Source organism: Gasterosteus aculeatus, chromosome 3, assembly GCF_964276395.1.
Source record: "Gasterosteus aculeatus chromosome 3, fGasAcu3.hap1.1, whole genome shotgun sequence".
Lineage (NCBI taxonomy): Eukaryota > Metazoa > Chordata > Actinopteri > Perciformes > Gasterosteidae > Gasterosteus > Gasterosteus aculeatus.
In genome coordinates, this window is record NC_135690.1 from 5,310,761 (window position 1) to 5,330,438 (window position 19,678).

Consider the following 19,678-nt stretch of genomic DNA (forward strand, 5'->3'; position numbering starts at 1 on the left):
TGCGCGCACGTGGTGTCGCTCGTTCCTTTGTCAACAATGCGTGCCGCAACGCTTCCTCTCACCACTGTCTTTTTTCTTCTTTTTTTGTAGCGCAATCAGGGACCGCATCCGAAATGCATTGCAGGTTGCGTTTTGAGGGAGGGAGAAATATGTCGACGCGCATTCTCTTACATCCGCGGTGAAAAGGCGGTAATGAGTCAGTAATGCGACGCTCCGGACAGGTGTGGTAGCCTCGCTGTGTTGCCACCGGTGATGGATGAGAGGCTCCCGGCGGCCACGTATGAGATAATAAGGGATGGATGGTCGGTTGGTTGAGGCGTGATAGGGTCTGGGCATGCAGATGCGGACTTGTACCTTTTGCTTTTAGGGGAGAGGGGTGGGAGCAGGTTGTAGGCTGTTGGGAGAAGGAGCGCGAGGAGGAGACACGGGCACGGCGATGGTCGCAGGCATGGGTTGAGAGGAGGGAGGTGAGGGGTTTCAGTATTTGCAGCGGCACAGCCAACAATCTTTTGTCACACAATCCGGCATTGCTTCGGGGAAACGTTATCTTATGTTGAAAGGAGGCACTATGAAAGGTAAAACACGTTTCATGAACATTATGATAAGATAAAAAAATACATATAAACGTGAAGGGTACATAAATAATATTGGAAATTAATGTCACACAAACACTGTTTGACACTTTGAAAGCCTCCAAACAAAGCGTAGTATAAAGCAAAGTATTCCCACTGTCCTTGTTGCAGCAGATCCAGTGATGAGAGTAGTTTTTTTTTTTTTATAGTCTCACATTTGACATATTTTTCCCCGTGTCTGCGTGGGTTCTCTCCGGGTTCTCCGGCTTGCAGGATAAGCGGTTTGACGATGGATGGATGGATGGACATTTGACATATGATATTACCCAAAGAAGAAATGTCCGGTGAGATCCCCCAGTCACTTCTCATATTTGAAATTGTGGCCAGAAGTAAAATGCTTCCCACAAATGCATCAGTAAGAACAATCTAATGGTGGCATATTTATAATAAAACATCCCTGACAAAAGCAATTTCTTCCGTGAAAATTGTATACTTTTATTTGGTTTTATTGAATGGGTTTAGCATTCATCTAAATAATTCTCAAGGGATGATCTCTGAATGCTACAAGTTAACAGCATCCAAATAAAGAAGAAAAACACATGCTAAATGAGTCATATGAAGTTTTAAAAGTGTATTATGGAAGACATTAAAAATGGTAAAAGCACGTAAAGAGGTAACAGCATTGGAAACCTTTCAAAGTGAAGGCGTCAGGACGCACTTCTGCACAGCATCATATACGTTTCCTGTTGCACACTGAGAGAAATTCTTTGAAACTGGGCAAGGTTTTCAGAAGCCAAGAAGGCTTCACTGTTATTTCATCCGTTTCATGTTTATCGTCAGTCTGCAGCCACATTTTGACACATTCCACAAGTTCTAATTAAATGTCAGAAAACAGAGCAGGTGGTATTTTCACAGATAAGAAAGATAAGCGTTTGCCAGAACAAACGGTGCATTGAACGTTACGTAAATCATCAAAAGGGGTCTAAAATGACGGATGCAGTCTTTCCTGAAACAAAAATCAAAAGAGAAAAACTGACCAAGTACTTTATTATTTCTTCTAAAACTAAGTTTAGTTATAAACAAAGGTTTTACTGCCTTTTCCTAAGACAAACTTAGTAGTTTTGTTACTTGAACCGTATTTTACAATCTTATCTGAAACTAACTTAGTAGTTTTGTTGCATACAAATAAACAAGTATTTTGTAATATTTTTATAACTATAGTTTGGTTGCCCAAATATACGTATTTTACAGTATTTCCCTAAACCAACCAAGTAATTTAATTATAATATTTTCTAAATCTAAGTATTTTATTATCTGTTCTCGGTAAACTTAGTAATTTTGTTACTTAAACCAAGCCAAGTATTGTATTACATTTTCTAAAACAAAGTAGCTTTGTTACCTAAACGTACATATTATATCATCTTCTTTAAGACGTACCAAGTTGTTTTATTCCTTCAATCAAATATAAATGTATTTTCATAATCTTTTCTTGAGAAAAATGAAGATTACTTTGACAATATGAATGTTACAAGTGGAAATAGATATCAATGGTGTTGCTAAGTTGTGTAGTTTGTTTAGAAGAATAGCTTTGAACTTATTTTGTAAATTGAATATATTTGTGAATTGCTCTGTGCGCATTTGTGAATTTTTCGGTGTAGATTTGCAATTATTGAGACTGATCTGACCCCATAGTGTAGAGAACCAGTGGCTTCCCTCGGAAGTGCAGCCACAACCTGTTTCCTTACATCAGACAAACTAGAAGACAGTTGAATGCAATAGGTTGACGTGTCATTTTCACTCAGTGTGGTGGAAGGGAGTGGTGTTGCTGGAACTGCAAAAAGGATTTTGAATGGGCTTAAGTTGCTGCCAGTTTGTTTCCTCATTCGCATATACATCAGAACCAATGGCAGCGCTTTTGTGCAGGGTAAGCCTGTGTCTGTGCAGCATTTGGCCAGTTTTGTTTTCAATGTCTCTACCGCTCCTCCACTAGACGGATGGTATGCGCAGTGTGTTTTAAAGTCAATATGCATGTACGCACTTATTTCTGTGATTGCTTGGTTGACAAAATTCTGAAATCAGAGCTTTTGCCGCTGTGGCTGCTGCTGCTTACTAGATGGAAACACCTCTTGGTCCACACTTGGACTACAGTACATGTCTACCATCACAAGACAGTGATTCTTACCTTCCAATGGGGAGAGCACCACAAAATCCATCATTACATGTTCAAATGGTCTTGTGGTGGATGAGACACCGGCACTGGGTGACCTACATTGTGAGTTGCACATGTTATGCATGCTTGACAGAGTGCAAACACATATTCTAACCCATGAGTCAATTTGGCATAATGTGGGAAAAATGTTTTTAGAAAAACAAGAGGTACCATTCGCACCTTACCAGGTACCGTCTGTGAATGTGGAGTTGGAGAAGGACCACAGGCGTCTCCCATCTGATGTAGAGAGTGACTGCATGGCTGCAAGAGAGGAGCGAAGTGAAACGATGAACTGGGCATGGTTTGGGAATGGGACGTTTAGCAGCAGCTTTTGCAGCTGAGCTCATTTCCATTTGAGATATTGTCATGTGAACATGGAAGAGGCCCGGAACAGAGCAGTTGAGTTTGAAACAATAGAGAAACCCACAACATTAATACCTGTAAGGGGATCCTGTGAAGCAGATCTGTCAACACAGAACGTTCGTCGACGGTTTGAGTGAACGGTTTGTGTGGTTGTGAGGAAGACCCAAAGTCTGGGGAACCTGTAAGGCGCATTTCATGTCTGTGAAAGCTTTGGAGGTCGCAGGAAGCCACTAAATGTTATCATGTACGGTGAGATTTTTGTATTAATGCGGACAGAGGTTGTTCAAGCCGAAAGTAATTTGGAATAAATGACCTACAGTAGGAACACATACCCAAAAATGACATCATTTGTTTCATTGTTTGTGGTTTTGGAACTGTTGCAATTGAGGCAATGCGCTTTGGAGAGTTTTTACCCTTCACCGGAAATGTCATGAGCAAGGAAATTAACGTTTTGTGAAACAAACTGTAGTTACGATAGGCTGGCCTTGTGTCCCTCTGCTGCTAGGTGTTGAGCAATTTGAATGTCTTCCTCACACTGTTATTGTGTTGGAGCTGTGATTAAACAACCATCAACATACTGCAGAAGAGCTGACAAAGTGAGGCTCTCTAAGCTTTCCCTGAGTGCTTCGTTGTAGATGGTAGGTGATTCCGTGTAGCCCTCACACAAACGTGTGAAAGTGTAAAGCTTGCCATTGAAAGTTAAAGCGTACCAGAACTGACTGTTAATGTCCAGAGGGACACTGAAAAAAGCATTTGAGAGGTCAACCCCGGAAAACCATTGAGCATCAGGTGGAACCTGTGCCGTAATGGTGTAAGGGTTGGGAACATTTGGGGCTCGTGCGTGGACGGCTGCATTAAGTGCTTTGAGGTCCTGCACGAAGCGCCACTGAGGTGGTTTGCCTGCATCTCCGATCTTTTTAACAGGAAAAAAAGGTGTTCTTCCGGGGAGATACATTACATGGAATAATTACCCTGGCCTTTAAGAGAGAGTTGAACACTGGTGTTATACCATCAACGGCCTCATGGCGCAGTGGGTTTTGATGCTTGTGAGGACCGAAGTCTGATCGAGGCGTGATGACCACAGGTTGGCCCACGTCATATTTATGCGCTGCCCATAAGGTGTCTGGAACAGATCTGAGGGCTGGGGAAATAGAGCAGAAACGCATAAGTGTGTGTCAGTCAGAAAATGTGTTATTTGAATGTACCATTACAATGACAAACAAAGTGAATTGTGGAATTGTGATTTCTTTACAGAAGACAAACATTTGGGACAAAACAAACCCAGTATCCATCATTATTCACTATGTCAATATGTTATGTCCATGCCCATGTTATAATTAAAGTCATACTGCCCCTTAAAAGTTCTGCACAGAATCTCTAAGCACAGTTCGACCTCTGACCTAGTGACAGCTGACAAAACCCAGAATTGCTTGGGTTAGGTACACAAGGCTTTAAGGGGCCACGGATAGCTCGGGCACCCGCACTGAATACTAATCCATCATTCGCCACAAAGTTAACTTTGGGGGGAATACGCAATGTTAACTTGCATGTAATTAAAGAGAATCTCTGAGTTGTTCATTTAAATGTTAAGTGCCTTGAGAAGTCCACATGAATTGATTGGTTTTGACTAATGTGCCTCATAAATTCTGTTATCATTGTGTTGTTTCTTAAAACCGGAACATTAAAGTCCCTAAATTGAAACCATGTATCATAACAGGAATCTTAAACATAGGGTTTTATCATGATTTGTTTAATATTAATTGGAGGAGGATAGAGTTGATATGGAGACAGCGTGGTCTTTTTTAATGATGGTTTTACTCAAATCCTAAATACACACGCCCCTTTCAGGAGATACAGAGTGCAGGGACTTAATAATCCCTGGTTCTCCTCTAATCTAGCAGACAGTATTAATAAGCAAATATTGGCTGTGCCTAACACAAGGAAAAACAGGTTCTGCTACTGACTCGCTTGTGTTTAGACAACTAAAAAAATGTTCCACATTTATTAAGAAAGCAAAATCGGAATATCATTTGTCTCGTACTGCTATAAAACTATAAAATCCCTCTCTGTTAGCAAGAACTCACACAATTACCTCCTTTTGTTATAAGTAATCTGACGCTGTTCATGACCAAATTCAGATACGGAATTGTTTTAGCAAAATATCTTCTGGCTCTCTGTTTGACTCTTGTTGTCCAAGGTCTCTGACACCCTGTACTGGTGTTCCAGTTCATACTGGTCCGCTTTATAATTTTACCCCATTTTCTGCACATAAGACCTAAAAAGCTCATACGAAACCTTCAGGGCCCGACTGTATAAACCCTTACTTTTTGAAAGTGGCTGCTGATTTCTTTGCAAAGCTTCTTGCGTATCTTTTTAATCTGACAATGGAAAATAAAACACTGGCAAAGTAAATGTAAATCTGACTTGGTTTTCCCATTGTTTAAATGTGGTGACCCAGCTATTTTGAACAACCATAGGCCAATATTTAATTTATTTGTACTTGCTAAAAGTCACTTGCAGAATGCTTTTCATGTAGTTCAAAAAAAACGTTTTCTATTGAAACTTGTTCCAAATCCAAAGAAGACAATACGTATGTTATCTATCTAGCCAGAGAACATCCCTTTGGGGGTCACTGCTCCGAAACGACCTGTGTGTCTTGATCATGCAGAAACGTGTCGGACAATACTGGTCTCAGCATTTCTTTATGCTCCTTGTTCCTAATGTAACAAACAGAGGATGGCATTGCTCTCCCTCTGTGTGTGGGGCCATTTAATAAAACTGAGATATTTGTTAGCTTGCCCAGCTTTTTTACAAACTCCAAATATTGGTATGACAGAACCAGCAACTGGCAGACATGTATCATTCCTCTTTATTAGCAATATTCAAAAGAAGGATACATAAAGCTTTTCTTGCTCATCCGTATTCTCTACCAGACGGGTGCACAGAATAATGGCCGACTACCATTAGTTCAACCTGTACTCTTATGATGGCTTTGGATTTTCATTTGCACCGGCTCAAGTTAATCAGATTGGATGATACATTTTCCAAACCTGCCATAGATTCTCAATTGGATTGAGATCTGGGCTTTGACTGGGCCATTTTAAACCAAGAAAATGCTAAATAATTTCATTGTAGCTTCGGATGTATGTTTAGGGTCATTGTCCTGATGGAAGATGAACCCCCGCCCCAGTCTCAAGCCTTTTCAAACTGCATCAAAGTGTTTTCAACAATTGCCCAGTATTTGGCTCCATCCAGCCTTCCTTCATTCTGACCAGTAGTCCCTGTAGCTGCTGAAAAGAAGCATCCCCACCACCATGTTGCACTGTTGGGATGGTTTGCTCAAGCTTTCCACCACATAGCGTTTTGCATTGAGGCTAAAAGGTTCTGACCAGAGCACCTTCTTTCAGATGTTTGCTGTGTCTCCCACATGACTTGGATTTCTTACGGTTTACTTTGAAACTGTGGCTTTCTTTTTGCCACTCTTCCATAACTACATGATTTGTGGAGTACACTGCTAATGATTGTCCTCTGGACAGATTCAGTTGTGAGTCTTTGCAGCTCCTCCTCACACCTCATTTGTAATCTTCAGTTACATCAGTAAAAAGTGATGACAGAAATATAAAACCCAACTTTTAAAGCAAACACCCATGAACCATCGCTGATAGTTTGCTCTAAACCTGAAAGAATATTATAACGAGTTTAATCAATCAGGTGTGAATATCATCACTGGACAGTGTTTATCTAACCTTCGTTTTTTCTGGTGATTTCCATCACCATTCCACAATGTTTAACCGCAACGTGGATGTGTGTTGATTTATGTCATGACCGGCGTATGGGTCACGAACCATAGGAGCACAGTGTTGAGTGTGAAGCGATGCATTTGAAAAGCGCTGTAGTCCATAAATGAAAGGCAGCACCCTGAAGCCGCCGCTCACAAATGGCATGAGGTGTTGCCGCCTCTGTGTGGCCGGCGGCAGTACCACAAGTCACGATGACTGCAACACACACACACACACACACACACACACACACACACACACACACACCTCCCACAATTACCACCATGGATCCAGTTTATGGCTTTCAACGGACATTGGGCCATGATGAGGATGTTGAAGATAAGAAGAGTTGAACACAGCTCATTGGAGGATTCTTCCTATAGGCGGGTGCAGACATCCTCCTAAAATGATATCACTGATGGTAAAATACCACAGGTGTTGTACATACTTAAATCAGTATCCTTGGTCTTATCTAATACATACTTTCCAATGTTTTGGACAACTCTAAGGATAATCTGAGGTTAATCTAAGGATTTTACCAAATTAAAACAGATAGAAAAAGGCAGAGTTGGCTGTTTTGGTCACTGTGACTTGCATTTGACTGACAATGTCAATACAGTTAGGCACACTTATCCCTTGATGTATTGCTTTCTGTATTTGAGAATTGTTGGTGGACACATGAACTCATTCAGATGTTTAAGGATCAAAAAAGCAGAGACTGAGGGTAAGACGTTTGTCCCTGTCATAATTAAAGGACATCATATTCATAAAACTCAAACTTCACAAAGACACAGGAACTAGCTCTCCTAGATGTTCCATAACAATAGGAGAGGGAGGACTGATGAAACTGAAAGCGCATGGGCACAGGAGCCTCATTGGACTAAGAACACAAGCCAACCCAAAGAGGACATCTAGAAGGTAATCTACACAACTAAGTCACTACTACACATCATTCATCCCTGTGGTATTCTACTACGTTATAAATAATTGTTTCTAACAATGTAGAAGATTTAAGGTGTTATAACCACGACCGATTTTTGGGCTCAACTTAGATTTAAAACATGGTGGCAAATGGTGGAAAACAGGAAATAAAAGTCGTATTAATGTGATCGCAGAGGTGTGTCTTAGATGTGATTGGTCATGCATGACGGCTGTGCCCCGTGGAGGCCTGGATCATAAAGCATCACAGAGAGGTGATAGTTCTTTGGTTTCTGAAGTAGTCATTCATTTACTGACTTCCTTGTTGTTTGCCAAGTCGCCAACAGATGGCGCTACTGCTGCCACCTTAAAAATACACAGTAAAAAGGAAAAGCACCTTTTCTCTCTGCGCTGCCTCTTAAGAGCCTATTATAGAAATGAACTGCAGAGGGCAGCCTTTCATAAAAGGAGACATTAAGCTTGAGCGTAACCTGACCATTCATGTGTACATATTATGTACATATTACACATGAATGGTAGGGTGTACTACATAACATCACTGTAATAATGCGTACTGCCGTAACGCTACTGAATGTTATAACTCATGTAATGCCAGATGGTGGTGCATGGTAAAAGCGCTACAATCTACAATAAGGTAGATCTTCATTTCCCTTCGCCTCAGACTCGACCACTGTGTCCTAAAACATGCTGAATTAACACAACTTTCAGAAAATTTGCATACAAGAGCTTTGTTAGATGTTACGAACAAAGGAGAGAACAAATCATACCTCGGTTGTTTTTGTTGTAAATCTTTTTCTTCATCTAACAACACAGTGATGAGGATTATATCAGAATAATAAGAAAGTGTCAGAGTGTCATCATTGCCAGCGGTGCCTGCAGAAACTGAAAGCACTGGAATTGAGTGGAGTAGGAAGGAGGAGGCTTGGTGACAGACATATTTGGAAAAGTACTTTTATTTTCAGATCCCTTGCAGATAACAGACAATTGCATCGGTGAGGAAAAGAAAAGGTACAATTCTGTTTCAAGTACAGAGGAACAACTAATGGTTGCAGTGGATTTCTTCATTCTTAGAAAACATTCAAATATCTTCCATAAGAAAATAGGTCCTATCCCCAAAAAATACTGAGCTGCAAGAGACATATTGAGTGACGTGAGAGTGGCGCTCTGCTTGCTCCTAGACAGAGAATGAGCGTTGGTACCTGAGTTTGTGAGCATTGCTCGAGAAACCACAGACGAAAAGGAAACATGTGGAATAACAGCCTACAAAGATTAGACAATATATATTTATATATAAAAATATCAATTTAAAAAACACCCTGACCTGATTTGAGTAGTATCAAAGATATAAGATGTAAACATTCCTGAATACAATGTACACGGTTCTGGGTTCTGCCCACAGTGAGTGTGTCACAATTGGGAAGCAAATATGCAGTCTTGTTAAGGCACCCTCACAATCAATAACTTATTTCAGAGACAGGCGAGGACATGTCTTAAATACAAACCATAATTTAGTCATTTCAAATGAGCACAGCTATGTACAACACACAACGACACCCGTGTTCATCCTTTTTGACCCTATTGGAAAAACACACGTGGTACCTCATGACACCATCAGGTGACAACGCACCCCATCCCCACCCACCGGTCCCCATAGAGGCGTTTTGTTCCTTGGGTTTGGACCCGCAGACGGCCTTTCGGGAAGGCGAGGGGCCGACCCGTGCTTCTCCTGAGATGCTCCTCGGGCCCGACCATCAGAAGGCATTTTGGATGCTTTTGAGTTCAGTCTGGTCTACATGTGCCTCTTCATGTGGAGAGCCAGGTGATCTGAGCGGGAAAACGCACGCTCGCACATGTGACACTGGAAAGGCCTGTGTCCGGTGTGTTTGCGGAAGTGACGGGTCAGCTCGTCCGATCTGGCGAACTTCCAGCCGCAGCCTTCCCAGTTGCAGTGGTAGGGCTTCTCACCTGAGAGACGTGAGCAAAACACTTTGTTTAGATTGCAGTGCAAGAACAACAGTCAAAAGAAAAGGGGCAAAAATGCTGACAATTGCGCTGTGTTCAGAAATGTGCTTACCCGTGTGAGTTCTCATGTGGGCTTTGAGGTGGGAGCTCTTGGTGTAGGTTTTCCCACAGCCGAGGAAGTCGCAGCTGTGCGTCGCGGCGCGTTTTCTGGCCCACGACCTGCGCCCGCGCTTCTGTTTGCCGCTCAACGCCTCCTCTTGTGCGTAGAACTCCAACAGTGATGGAGAAGACGGCGGGGTGAGCATCATTCCCTGCATGGATGCGGGATGCTGCTGCGGCTGGTGCTGGTGAACGCCGTACGGTCCTGGAAACTGCGCCACGCTCTGGTGCACGTACTGCGGCTGGTAGGGCGCGCTCATGTACTGGTTTTGCAGATGTTGTTGGCTATGGTGAGTGTTCATTTGCGCCATATGGCAGTCTGTGCGTCCCTGAGGTACAGAGTTCTGCATGGGGTGCGCGCTGAATCCCGGCAGAGCGCCTGGAACTGCAGCCTGGCGGTGCGTGTACACAGATTGCTGCACAGAGCGCATCTGGGCTCTCTCGTACATCTGTCCCATAAAGTCCCCGCAACCGGCGGCCACCATGCAGGACTGACCGACGGGCTCGCTTTTAATTTTGTATCCAAGCGGCGGAGGAGAGGCGGCCACTTGGTGATGAGTGGGAGCGGCCGGTGCGGAGACCGGATTCACTGCCCGCAGTTCGGTGTACTCGCGCCTGTCTCTCGCCTTCCCCGCGCACTCCGGCGAGCTCTCCCCCGGGTAGCGAATCTCCGTCGTGAGCAGCTCGGCCATGAGGCTGCGGACCGGACTCGAGTCCGCAAAGATACCCGCAACGTTGTAGCTCTGCGCGGCCAGGCCAGCGGGATTGTGCCCGCGGTCGCCGCCGTCCAACGCAGAACCCCCGCCGCAGCTCTCCGGCGACTCCGGCAGGGAGTACGCGCGCTGCTGCGGCGGAGAGACGCTCCCGCTGCTGCTCATTACATTGGAGTCGATGGTGTTGGACAAAATGAACTCGATGTCCAGGAACTTCCCGAGGTCGTCATCGTCTTTGGGCAGCGCGGCGGGGGCGCGCACGATGCTGAACTCCACTTCGAGGAGCGGGCTGGACGCGCTGCCTGTTGCGCCGCGGCGCGCATACTCGTCCACCTTGCACATCTGTTCGTGGGGAAGCAAACGGGGGAGTTAAAACCAACATTCCAGCTTGCGAGGCAACACAGTACATCTACACAGCAGGAAACAGACGCTGAGATGAAATCCTCTACTTACATGTTCGAACTGTTTGGCTTCCATGGCTTGGATGTTTGGAAAGGAGACAGGCGTCATCGCTTCAGCCAGAGCCATGCTGACCGGTTAGAAGTCTCGAAAACTAAAGTTAGAAACCGCAAACCCGAATTCTGCTAAACTCTGCTATGAATCCATGCAGCGTCCGTCTGTTTGACAGCAGCGGAACGTTATCGGAATGCGAGTGTCCGCCGCGCACACGCAGCGTCTTTATACCTCCTTCCAAAGGGGAGAGGCGGGGCTTCAGCCCTCCGTCCAAACCCCACGGCAACTAAATGGCGCAAACAAACATTGAGTGGCATTCAGGTGCGTCACGCAGGTAAGTCAGTAAAGCGCCCACAATAATGCCCCATGATTTGTCAACGCTGGGACACGAAGGGGGCAAATGAGTTCATGTTACATGTGCATGCTTTAAAAACTGGCCGGTCGTCAGTGGGGACGACTTTGTGAAGATGTTTAACTAACTGAGGTGCAAAAACACTCGGAGGCGGGTGCAGGGGGCCGACACTGAACGGGGCCAGCGTTCCAGTGCGTGCCAAGAGGCCAGCGTTCCAGTGCGTGCCAGGTCACTGAGGTGGCCGGAAGTCCTCGTGCGGAGTGTCATAAAGTGAAGACAAAATGAACAATTTTATGAGGACAAGTCTGACATCACTCGCCGCCCTTCGGACGTGGAGAAATGTCCCCCAGCGGTTTCGTCCCCCCGCGCTCTTCGAAAGCGCACCCGCAGCTCACCTCATTAATTTGTCCCTGGCAGATCCCTGCACGTTCACCGCAAACGTGTGAAGTGGCGGCTCATCGAAACAACCGGCTAATCTGGTTGTCAACAAAGCTGTCCGTGTTTCTTAATGACCCCCCTCCTCCCCCCCCACGCGGTCCCGAGAGTGCCGTGAAGTGTTCAGGTGCCTGAGAAGCGCCCACAGGAAAGAATTAGACCAAGAAATGGTTTCACTTACTCTTTCAGGTCTTACTGAAGTTTGAGTACCGAGCTTTACTATTTGGTGTCTTTATTTCGGGGTTATATTAACATACATTCCAGGTAAAATATATACTCGAATAGGTTTTTTAAATAGGGAATCTTAATGTAATGACTGTGTTCTGTGTGTGTTCGCTAATTGCTTGTTTTTATTTATTTAGCTTTTAGGATTAAAAAAAACATTTTATGTAAAGTGACGTAAGCATTTGGAAAAGCGCTATATAAATTAAATGTATTATTATTAAGTATTCCAACTATTAGGTTGAAAAGTTTTTAAAAATCATAAAAAGAAACAAGCAAATTGAATGAGTGGTACTCTTTAATTTGTGCATGGACATCCCTCTGTGTTTAATAATTAAGATAACATGCTGTACATGTCTGTGTCTGTAAAATACTATTTAGGAAAAAAAAGGGAATATATATATTATTTAAGGTTGTATAAGATTATTTCTGTATTTTGTTACATCTATTTCAAGTTTATTAACGTCAGCACAAGCAATGTAAGTTGTTTAGTGATTGTCATTCTAAGTTTATTCTAACGAAGAAAAAAAACAAAACAACAACATGTAATTAAAAAAGAAAGTATTTTTTGACAATAGAAAAAAAATGTTTCATTCTTTTTCCACAGAATATATGTCATTAGATTGGGCAGCTTTGGTTTTAAATGCAAGTGTTTTTTGTCTCTGTGCCCTTGCAGGTGTCGTGACGGACCAGTGTGCTCCAACTCTTTGCCTTTATACTCCGGTATTTTTAACCCTGCAGCGCTTACGCAGAACAGATTCCGGTTCTGTCCACAGGCCTGAAATGGAAATGGACTCTGTTTCCTGAGGAAACACTAGACAGTTGCTTCCTCTGCTTGCACTTTGCAGCCACCTTTAGATGCTTGGCCGAGGATACAGACGTACATGGAGCAGGAAAACACTCATATTTCTTTCAGAAACTGTGTTTTTATCTAAAGGTATCTTCCTTGTCTAGGTTGTGGGGAACTAATTGTTCTACTGAACCAATTTTATGTCTCAGTTTCCTTGCTGTCCGAAGTAAAACCCGCTGAGAAGTACTACCATCTCCTGCCTGTCAGAAACCTGTCCTTTATCTTGTTCCATCAAAGTCTGTATCAGGCCCCGGTCATGTCAAAAGCAACCAGCCAAGAATAGAGAATCAGATCCAGATGAAGAAGTGCCCTGGGCTCAGGTTTTTCCTTTTGTGACTTGCTTTTCTGAAAGGGAGGAAGTCTTTCAGCTTGTGTTTTCTCAACACAATTACTTACAGTGCAGCAGGCAGACAGAGAGCCAAGGAATCTCATCCTGGCTTCCCAGACATGAGTCAATCTGGCTCAATTGTTTGGATTTCTATCAAATTTCAAATTGTATTCTTATTTTTAGCCCTCCGGTAAATTTGTATTTACATTTATGATCTAGCTGACCCTTTTATCCAAAGCAACATACAATATGTGCATTCAATTAAGACAGAACCAGAACAACAAGAATCAAGAAAGTACAAATTCTTCAAGACACCGGAAGCTGTCTAAGCTTTATACTGTCTTGATGTCATTTGGGAGCTCATTCCAACATTTAGGGCCCAGTACAGTAAACAGCCTGGAATATGTCCTGTGTTTAGCTCTCTGTGAAGTAGCAACAAGCAGATTGGCAGATGCCGAGCAGAAAGAGCGACGGAAGGTTTATGTCACCCCAGGATACCTGGGAAGAAATGTGCAAAGAGGCACACCTCGTTTCCAGTTTATTTCAATTAAAAGTAATTACCAGATTATTCAGAACTACCAAAATTATAACCAAGATGCGGCCTGTGTTGGCTGAACTTTAGAACACATGCTGCCAATCCCACACATATAAGTTAAATGCATACTGGAGAGAAGTCTCTGAATATCTCTTTGAGGGAATCAAACAGGACACGCAACAAGACCCCATAATAGCACTACTAGGAGCAATACACGAAGGCCTGGATGGGAGGGCCAAAAAATACCTTCTAAACAACTAATCGCAGCAGCACTGAGGGTATAACAACCAGATCCCACTATGCGATATATGGATCCAAAAGGTATGGGACATCTATCAAGACAAATTCTAAAAAATGTGTAGCATGTGTGGCAATAAATGGCTTCTGATTCTGACTCAAATGGAACAAATCACATTTTAATTAAGGCTTCAAAAGTCTATCTTTACAAAGCGATGGGGTCCTGACACTGCATAATACAATGAGAGTTATTATCATATGTTGCTCTGGTTGAACTGTGGTCCGTTAACTCTCTATGCACACACATTATACATTCCCTATGTGGCACCTACAATATTACATTCAGGAGTGGACATTATTTCTTCATCCCTTGATTTTATTTCTTTATTTATCCTCTTTTTTCTTGTAGTGACCACCATTTGATGTTTGTTGTTCCTTCTGTGAGTTGTACACAGCACATGAATATTATGTGTACCAAGACTGCATAAAACTGAATAGTGGACAAAGAAGGTAACCTTCTGAAAATACATGTTACGAAATAAAAAGTAGCCATGGGTAAATAGTGAAATATCTAAACTAAAAATTGAGATTCCTTGCTAAAACTAAGAAAAAAACAAAAAAACTGGATGGGTTATTTCAAAATAAGCAGTAACATGTTTAAAAAACGGTTAACAGCAATGGATATTCCTGATAAAAATAGTGGAAATGCAAACTTATGACCGTCATGCAAACGTGTGCTGGCGTACTGGAGTCACCGTCTGACTCAGAAACCTGTCCGTACACACTAACCGGCTTCTCTGTTTCTCTCAGAACAGAAGCTGGGCTCAGAACAGCCAGGAGCAATCAGCTTGGCAGAATGTGGGGACACAGACAAGCAGAGAAACAAACACACACACACACACACACACACACACAGACACACACACCAATTATCCTCCATCACCCGTAAAGTGAGGGGAAACCCAACTGTTATCTTGGATAAATACGCTCCATGGCATGGCATGGAAAACCAACAAAGTGATTAAAGGGAAAAATCTGAAAGTAAAACTTGAGCGTGAAGACGAGACAGTTAAATGCTCGAAAGGAGGAGAGGAAATAAGTACATGGACCAAGGAGAAGAATCGTGGGAAGAAAAGAATAACAACAACAAAGGCCCAAAACCCTGTAATAACATTTAGGCTCCTCCTGTGGGAGTAGATCTGGTTGGAAATGATTCAATTGATCTTTAAATATTTGAATCTTTAAAAGGAGAAACCCTGAGAATAATGTTAATTTAATTTAACATAATCCCAGGTGCTAATTACCCGTTCACTTGTTCTGTCAAACAAACCACTGGTGCTAAATGGCTTAGCTTCCTCCAGTAGGTAAACTCATCCAGCGCTAATGATGCCATTAGCGGCTAGCTGTTAACCTGATGCAGTGGTTCCCAAACTTTTTTGGCTAGCCTCCCTTTGATGATATAGGATCATTGAAGGCCCCACAAATGGGTTGTACCTTCTTTGTTTTGAATGAATTACATACAGATATATATTGTATATATATATATATATATATATATATATATATATATATATATATACAATTATAATTATATAAACTGTAAAATATTAGTTTTTATTAAAAAAGTACTGCGCATATTACCTCACTTTTCCATTTCGGTTTAATATTATTATTTTTAAAATTAAATTAAAATAGCTAAAAAAATAACATATTTCCAACATTTGACATCAGGTTGATATTGTTTTTTTTTATTTGTTACCCTCACATAATCAAGGTGGCGGGTTTCCAATTGTCCAATTGTCTTTCAATTTACTGAAATTGTCTGTCTGCCGCCAGTATTTTACACACACAAGGCACAGTGTCAAAACTCATTTTAGGTAGGGGGCCACATACCGTTCGCTTAGATGTCACCAGTCAAATCATCGACAATGGTCCAGTCGCTGGGGGAGGAGCGGATGGTCCAGTCGACGGGGGTTGCACGCCGTTCTTTTCGAGTGACACCGATCCCCCGGTCTAACGCGTGCGCTCACTGGAGAAACCCTGGACCTAGAGTGGAATAGCAGAAATGCAATTTATGTCTTTCTGTCATTTTTACACTTAGCAAAGTCATCCGGCAAGGCCGCACTGGACCCCCGGCAGGCCGGATCCGGCCGTAGGTTTGACACCTCTGCACTTGGATCTCTCTGCTTGCCCTTTGACCTTGTTGTATTTTCCTACATTCATCTTGTTGTTGTGTTTCTTTCTTTGCTCTCGTTGTGTGGTTGTCTGTCACTCTCTCCCTCTCTCTCTCTGGATGTGGTTGGAACACAGTGCATGTGACGTTGGCTCTGCTTCATCTCCATCCATCCATCCATTGTCAAACCGCTTATCCTGCACACAGGGGAGCCAACTTCGGGCGATAGACAGGGTACACCCTGGAATGGTCGCCAGCCAATCGCAGGGCTACACAGAGACACACAACCATTCACACACCTACGGGAAATTTAGAATCACCAATCAACCTGATCCCCAGAGCATGTCTTTGGACTGTGGGAGGAAGCTGGAGAACCCGGAGAGAACCCACGCAGACACAGGGAGAACATGCAGACTCCACACAGAAAGGCCACTGGGCGGAATCGAACCCAGGACCTTCTTACTGTGAGGCGACAGTGCTAACCACACCACCGTGCCACCCCTGCTTGATCTCTTTCTCTTTAATTTGTATTTCTTAGGTGCAACCATGTGATATAGTGCCCTATTTTCACAACTTGTTTGCAAGTATTTGTTCTAATTTGATCTTATATTGTTTGACCGGTGTGTGGGTTGGTGATGGAGTGGCGCTCCCCTGTAGTTCCCATGCGCCCCCCCTAGGACGAGGGCCCTCAGTTTGGAAACCACGAGCCTAATGAGATCAGGGGGCCACGTATACTTACTGATTTGCGTATCTTGTGTGTGTGATCAGGATCAGACGTAATTAGGAGCTGGAATGATAAAGAGCCGCTGGGTGAAGAGAGCGAGGTTTTTTTTTATTTTTCAAGGTCACTACATCATTTTCACTACATCAGTCTGATATCCTTTACCTATCCTTTGTCCTTGGTTAGTCTGACAGATTGTTTGTAATCACTACTTCGTGTTAGTCTAGCAAGGGTTTCATTACAGAATGGACATATACCTCACAGGGGAGTTTCGTGCATCGTCCTGGGATGCTTTCAGTATCAATAACTGACTCTCAAGGTGGTTTCAACATACATGTTGGAAGTGTTTAGGCTTTGTGCTGGCAACAGAAAAAAATAACCTTTGTTTACTTACTTTATCAAAAACATCTTGTTCAGTAAAAAAAAGATGGAACGAATGAATATTGGATAGCTGCTCGCCCAATAGTGCCCAGACACATTCGCGAAGAAAGAGAGAGAGAGAGAGAGAAATATATATGCTACATCTTATTTGCACAAATTGATTTCCACATTCATCAGAAGGACCCATGTTCCACTATTCACTTACAACTTTATATCGGCTAGCAGATACCAGCGGATAGCAGTTCTATGGGTCGGGGCGGGGGGGGGTTTAGACCCCTGCAATGTTCATTCATTTGTTTCAGTATAGTTTTAACTGGCTGGCGGTCTAATTTCTGGTATTGTAACAACCACCAACCCTATTGTACGCATACACAGATGCTGAATACAGGTATATTCTCAGAGGGTAAGGTATATGGTATTTTGGGATACATACTGCAATAACGTACAATTACACACTATTCAGAAAGTATCCTGCAGTATGCAGTAACAGTGAGTGTTTGCTGTTATCCAACACTGTAAATCTTTGGCATTTAAAGAGGTTTTGACTGTTTATAAGTGACAGTTACTGGGTAACTTTGCGTCCTATTATAAAAACCTATAAACCTGTTAACGTGACAGTGTTTTTCACATGCCGAGGACAGCTAATTAGTTATACATGTTTGAGGATATTTTTTATATAGAATTGATTTCATCACCTAAGTACTTGCCAGTTGTCTTTTGATTATCGTTATTTCATTGCTAAACTTACAATAACCACAACCCGCTTCTGGCACAAGACAATGTTATTCCACCTGATGCAGCACTTTATTCAAATGGACTGCCAAGAACCGGTATCTCTACTTTCTGTCTCGGTTTCAGTCCTTTTATTTCTCCATATTAGCCTGCAGCAAGAGCTGAGAATCTGCCCGTTACCACAAAGGCCGTTTACCTGTTCCACCTGTTGGGACTTCTTTTGTGTGTGAGAGAGTGCGTTTCTATGGCAGTGTAATCGTCTTCATGAAAACCCACAGACTTGTATGATTGATGTAAAAAGATGTGGGATTTGGTAGAAATTTCGAGCACAGAATCCTGAGTCCCAGATCGTGGAAGTTGTTTCAAATATTGACCATCCAAATGCAGCGGCACCGATAGGTAGGTTACAGACACAAAGGCGCCAGGTGAAACCATTCAAAGGAGTTCCTATTCCTTTAACTAGTTAGATTCCGGTATTTCTGGACCGTCAACTTTCGAGGGATTAATTAGCTTTCCTTTTAATCCATCAGGGCTTGGTTTATTTTGAAATGATTCATCTGCAACATTAGTTTTCCCAACAAGGGCAAGGATTGAATTGAAAATGATTCTCCTTGTAATTGTGTTAAAAAGGGGTTTTCAAACTGCTATGAATTTAAGAAATAATGAAATACCTATCAAATCTGGGAACAGAGATATGTACTTTACAGCCCTACTTTATTTGGGCTGCCTCTTCACCGATCTGTCTTTATTTGTATTTATTCTATTAACCCTTGTTTGTTGACCTCTTATCACCAAAAATGAGCACTTCTCTGGTAAACACGCACTTGCTGATTTTGATGATTCTTTATGGAGACACTGAGAGATCAGTTGTCAAATCGTGCAAGCCTTGGTTGCCTCATTGACAGCCCTGTCCTACGTCCTACCACCTTAATGTCTGCAAGGAGAAAACTTTGGTGAGCTCCACCCTTTAGAGCAAGTTGCAAAAGCTGATAAATATCTTCAGAATCCCTGTTGTTTTTCTATATAGATTGAGAGATTTTCAATAAGCGATAGCTCGTCGCCCATGTGGGCTGCTCCATTTAGCTCATCCTGTGTAGCTTTCCTTACCAGCTACGACACTCACTCTAAAAAATGTCCCCGTAAATTAATGGTGTTTTGCAGGCAGCAAGGACGCCAGGAATTTACCGTTATTTTACGGTATAATACCGTAAATTGTTTTTACACTATGTTACCGTAAAATGGATTACTGTTTGTTACGTAAACTTGAACCAGTTTTACTGTGAATTAACGGCAATTTACTGGCAGTCGACGCTAGTAACTTACTGTTTTATTTACAGTGCCCTACTGTAATATACGGTATGTTGTCGTATATTGGATTAGAGTTTGTTACCATAGGATTACTGTTTTTGTGTTATAAATACCAGAATGTTACCGTTTACTTATAACTGTATACGTTTGCATTTAATTCCCCACAAATTAAAGAATGACAAACAAACTCATTTCGGTCATAGTGGTTGGAGTTTATTAGATGCCTTTAAGACAGAAATGTTAGGCCTTTGTAAC

At 42.6% G+C, this 19,678-nt stretch overlaps 1 protein-coding gene across 1 annotated transcript; it reads right to left on the reverse strand.

The window, feature by feature from the left end:
* Positions 1-8,797: 8,797 nt before the first annotated feature.
* On the reverse strand, positions 8,798-11,373 carry klf17 (Kruppel like factor 17). Its single transcript, XM_040172097.2, has 3 exons — positions 11,150-11,373; positions 9,937-11,038; positions 8,798-9,827 (listed from the first exon to the last, which is right to left on the reverse strand). Exons 1-3 carry the CDS (start codon positions 11,222-11,224, stop codon positions 9,652-9,654), a joined length of 1,353 nt encoding a protein of 450 aa, XP_040028031.2. The 5' UTR covers positions 11,225-11,373; the 3' UTR covers positions 8,798-9,651.
* Positions 11,374-19,678: the final 8,305 nt, after the last annotated feature.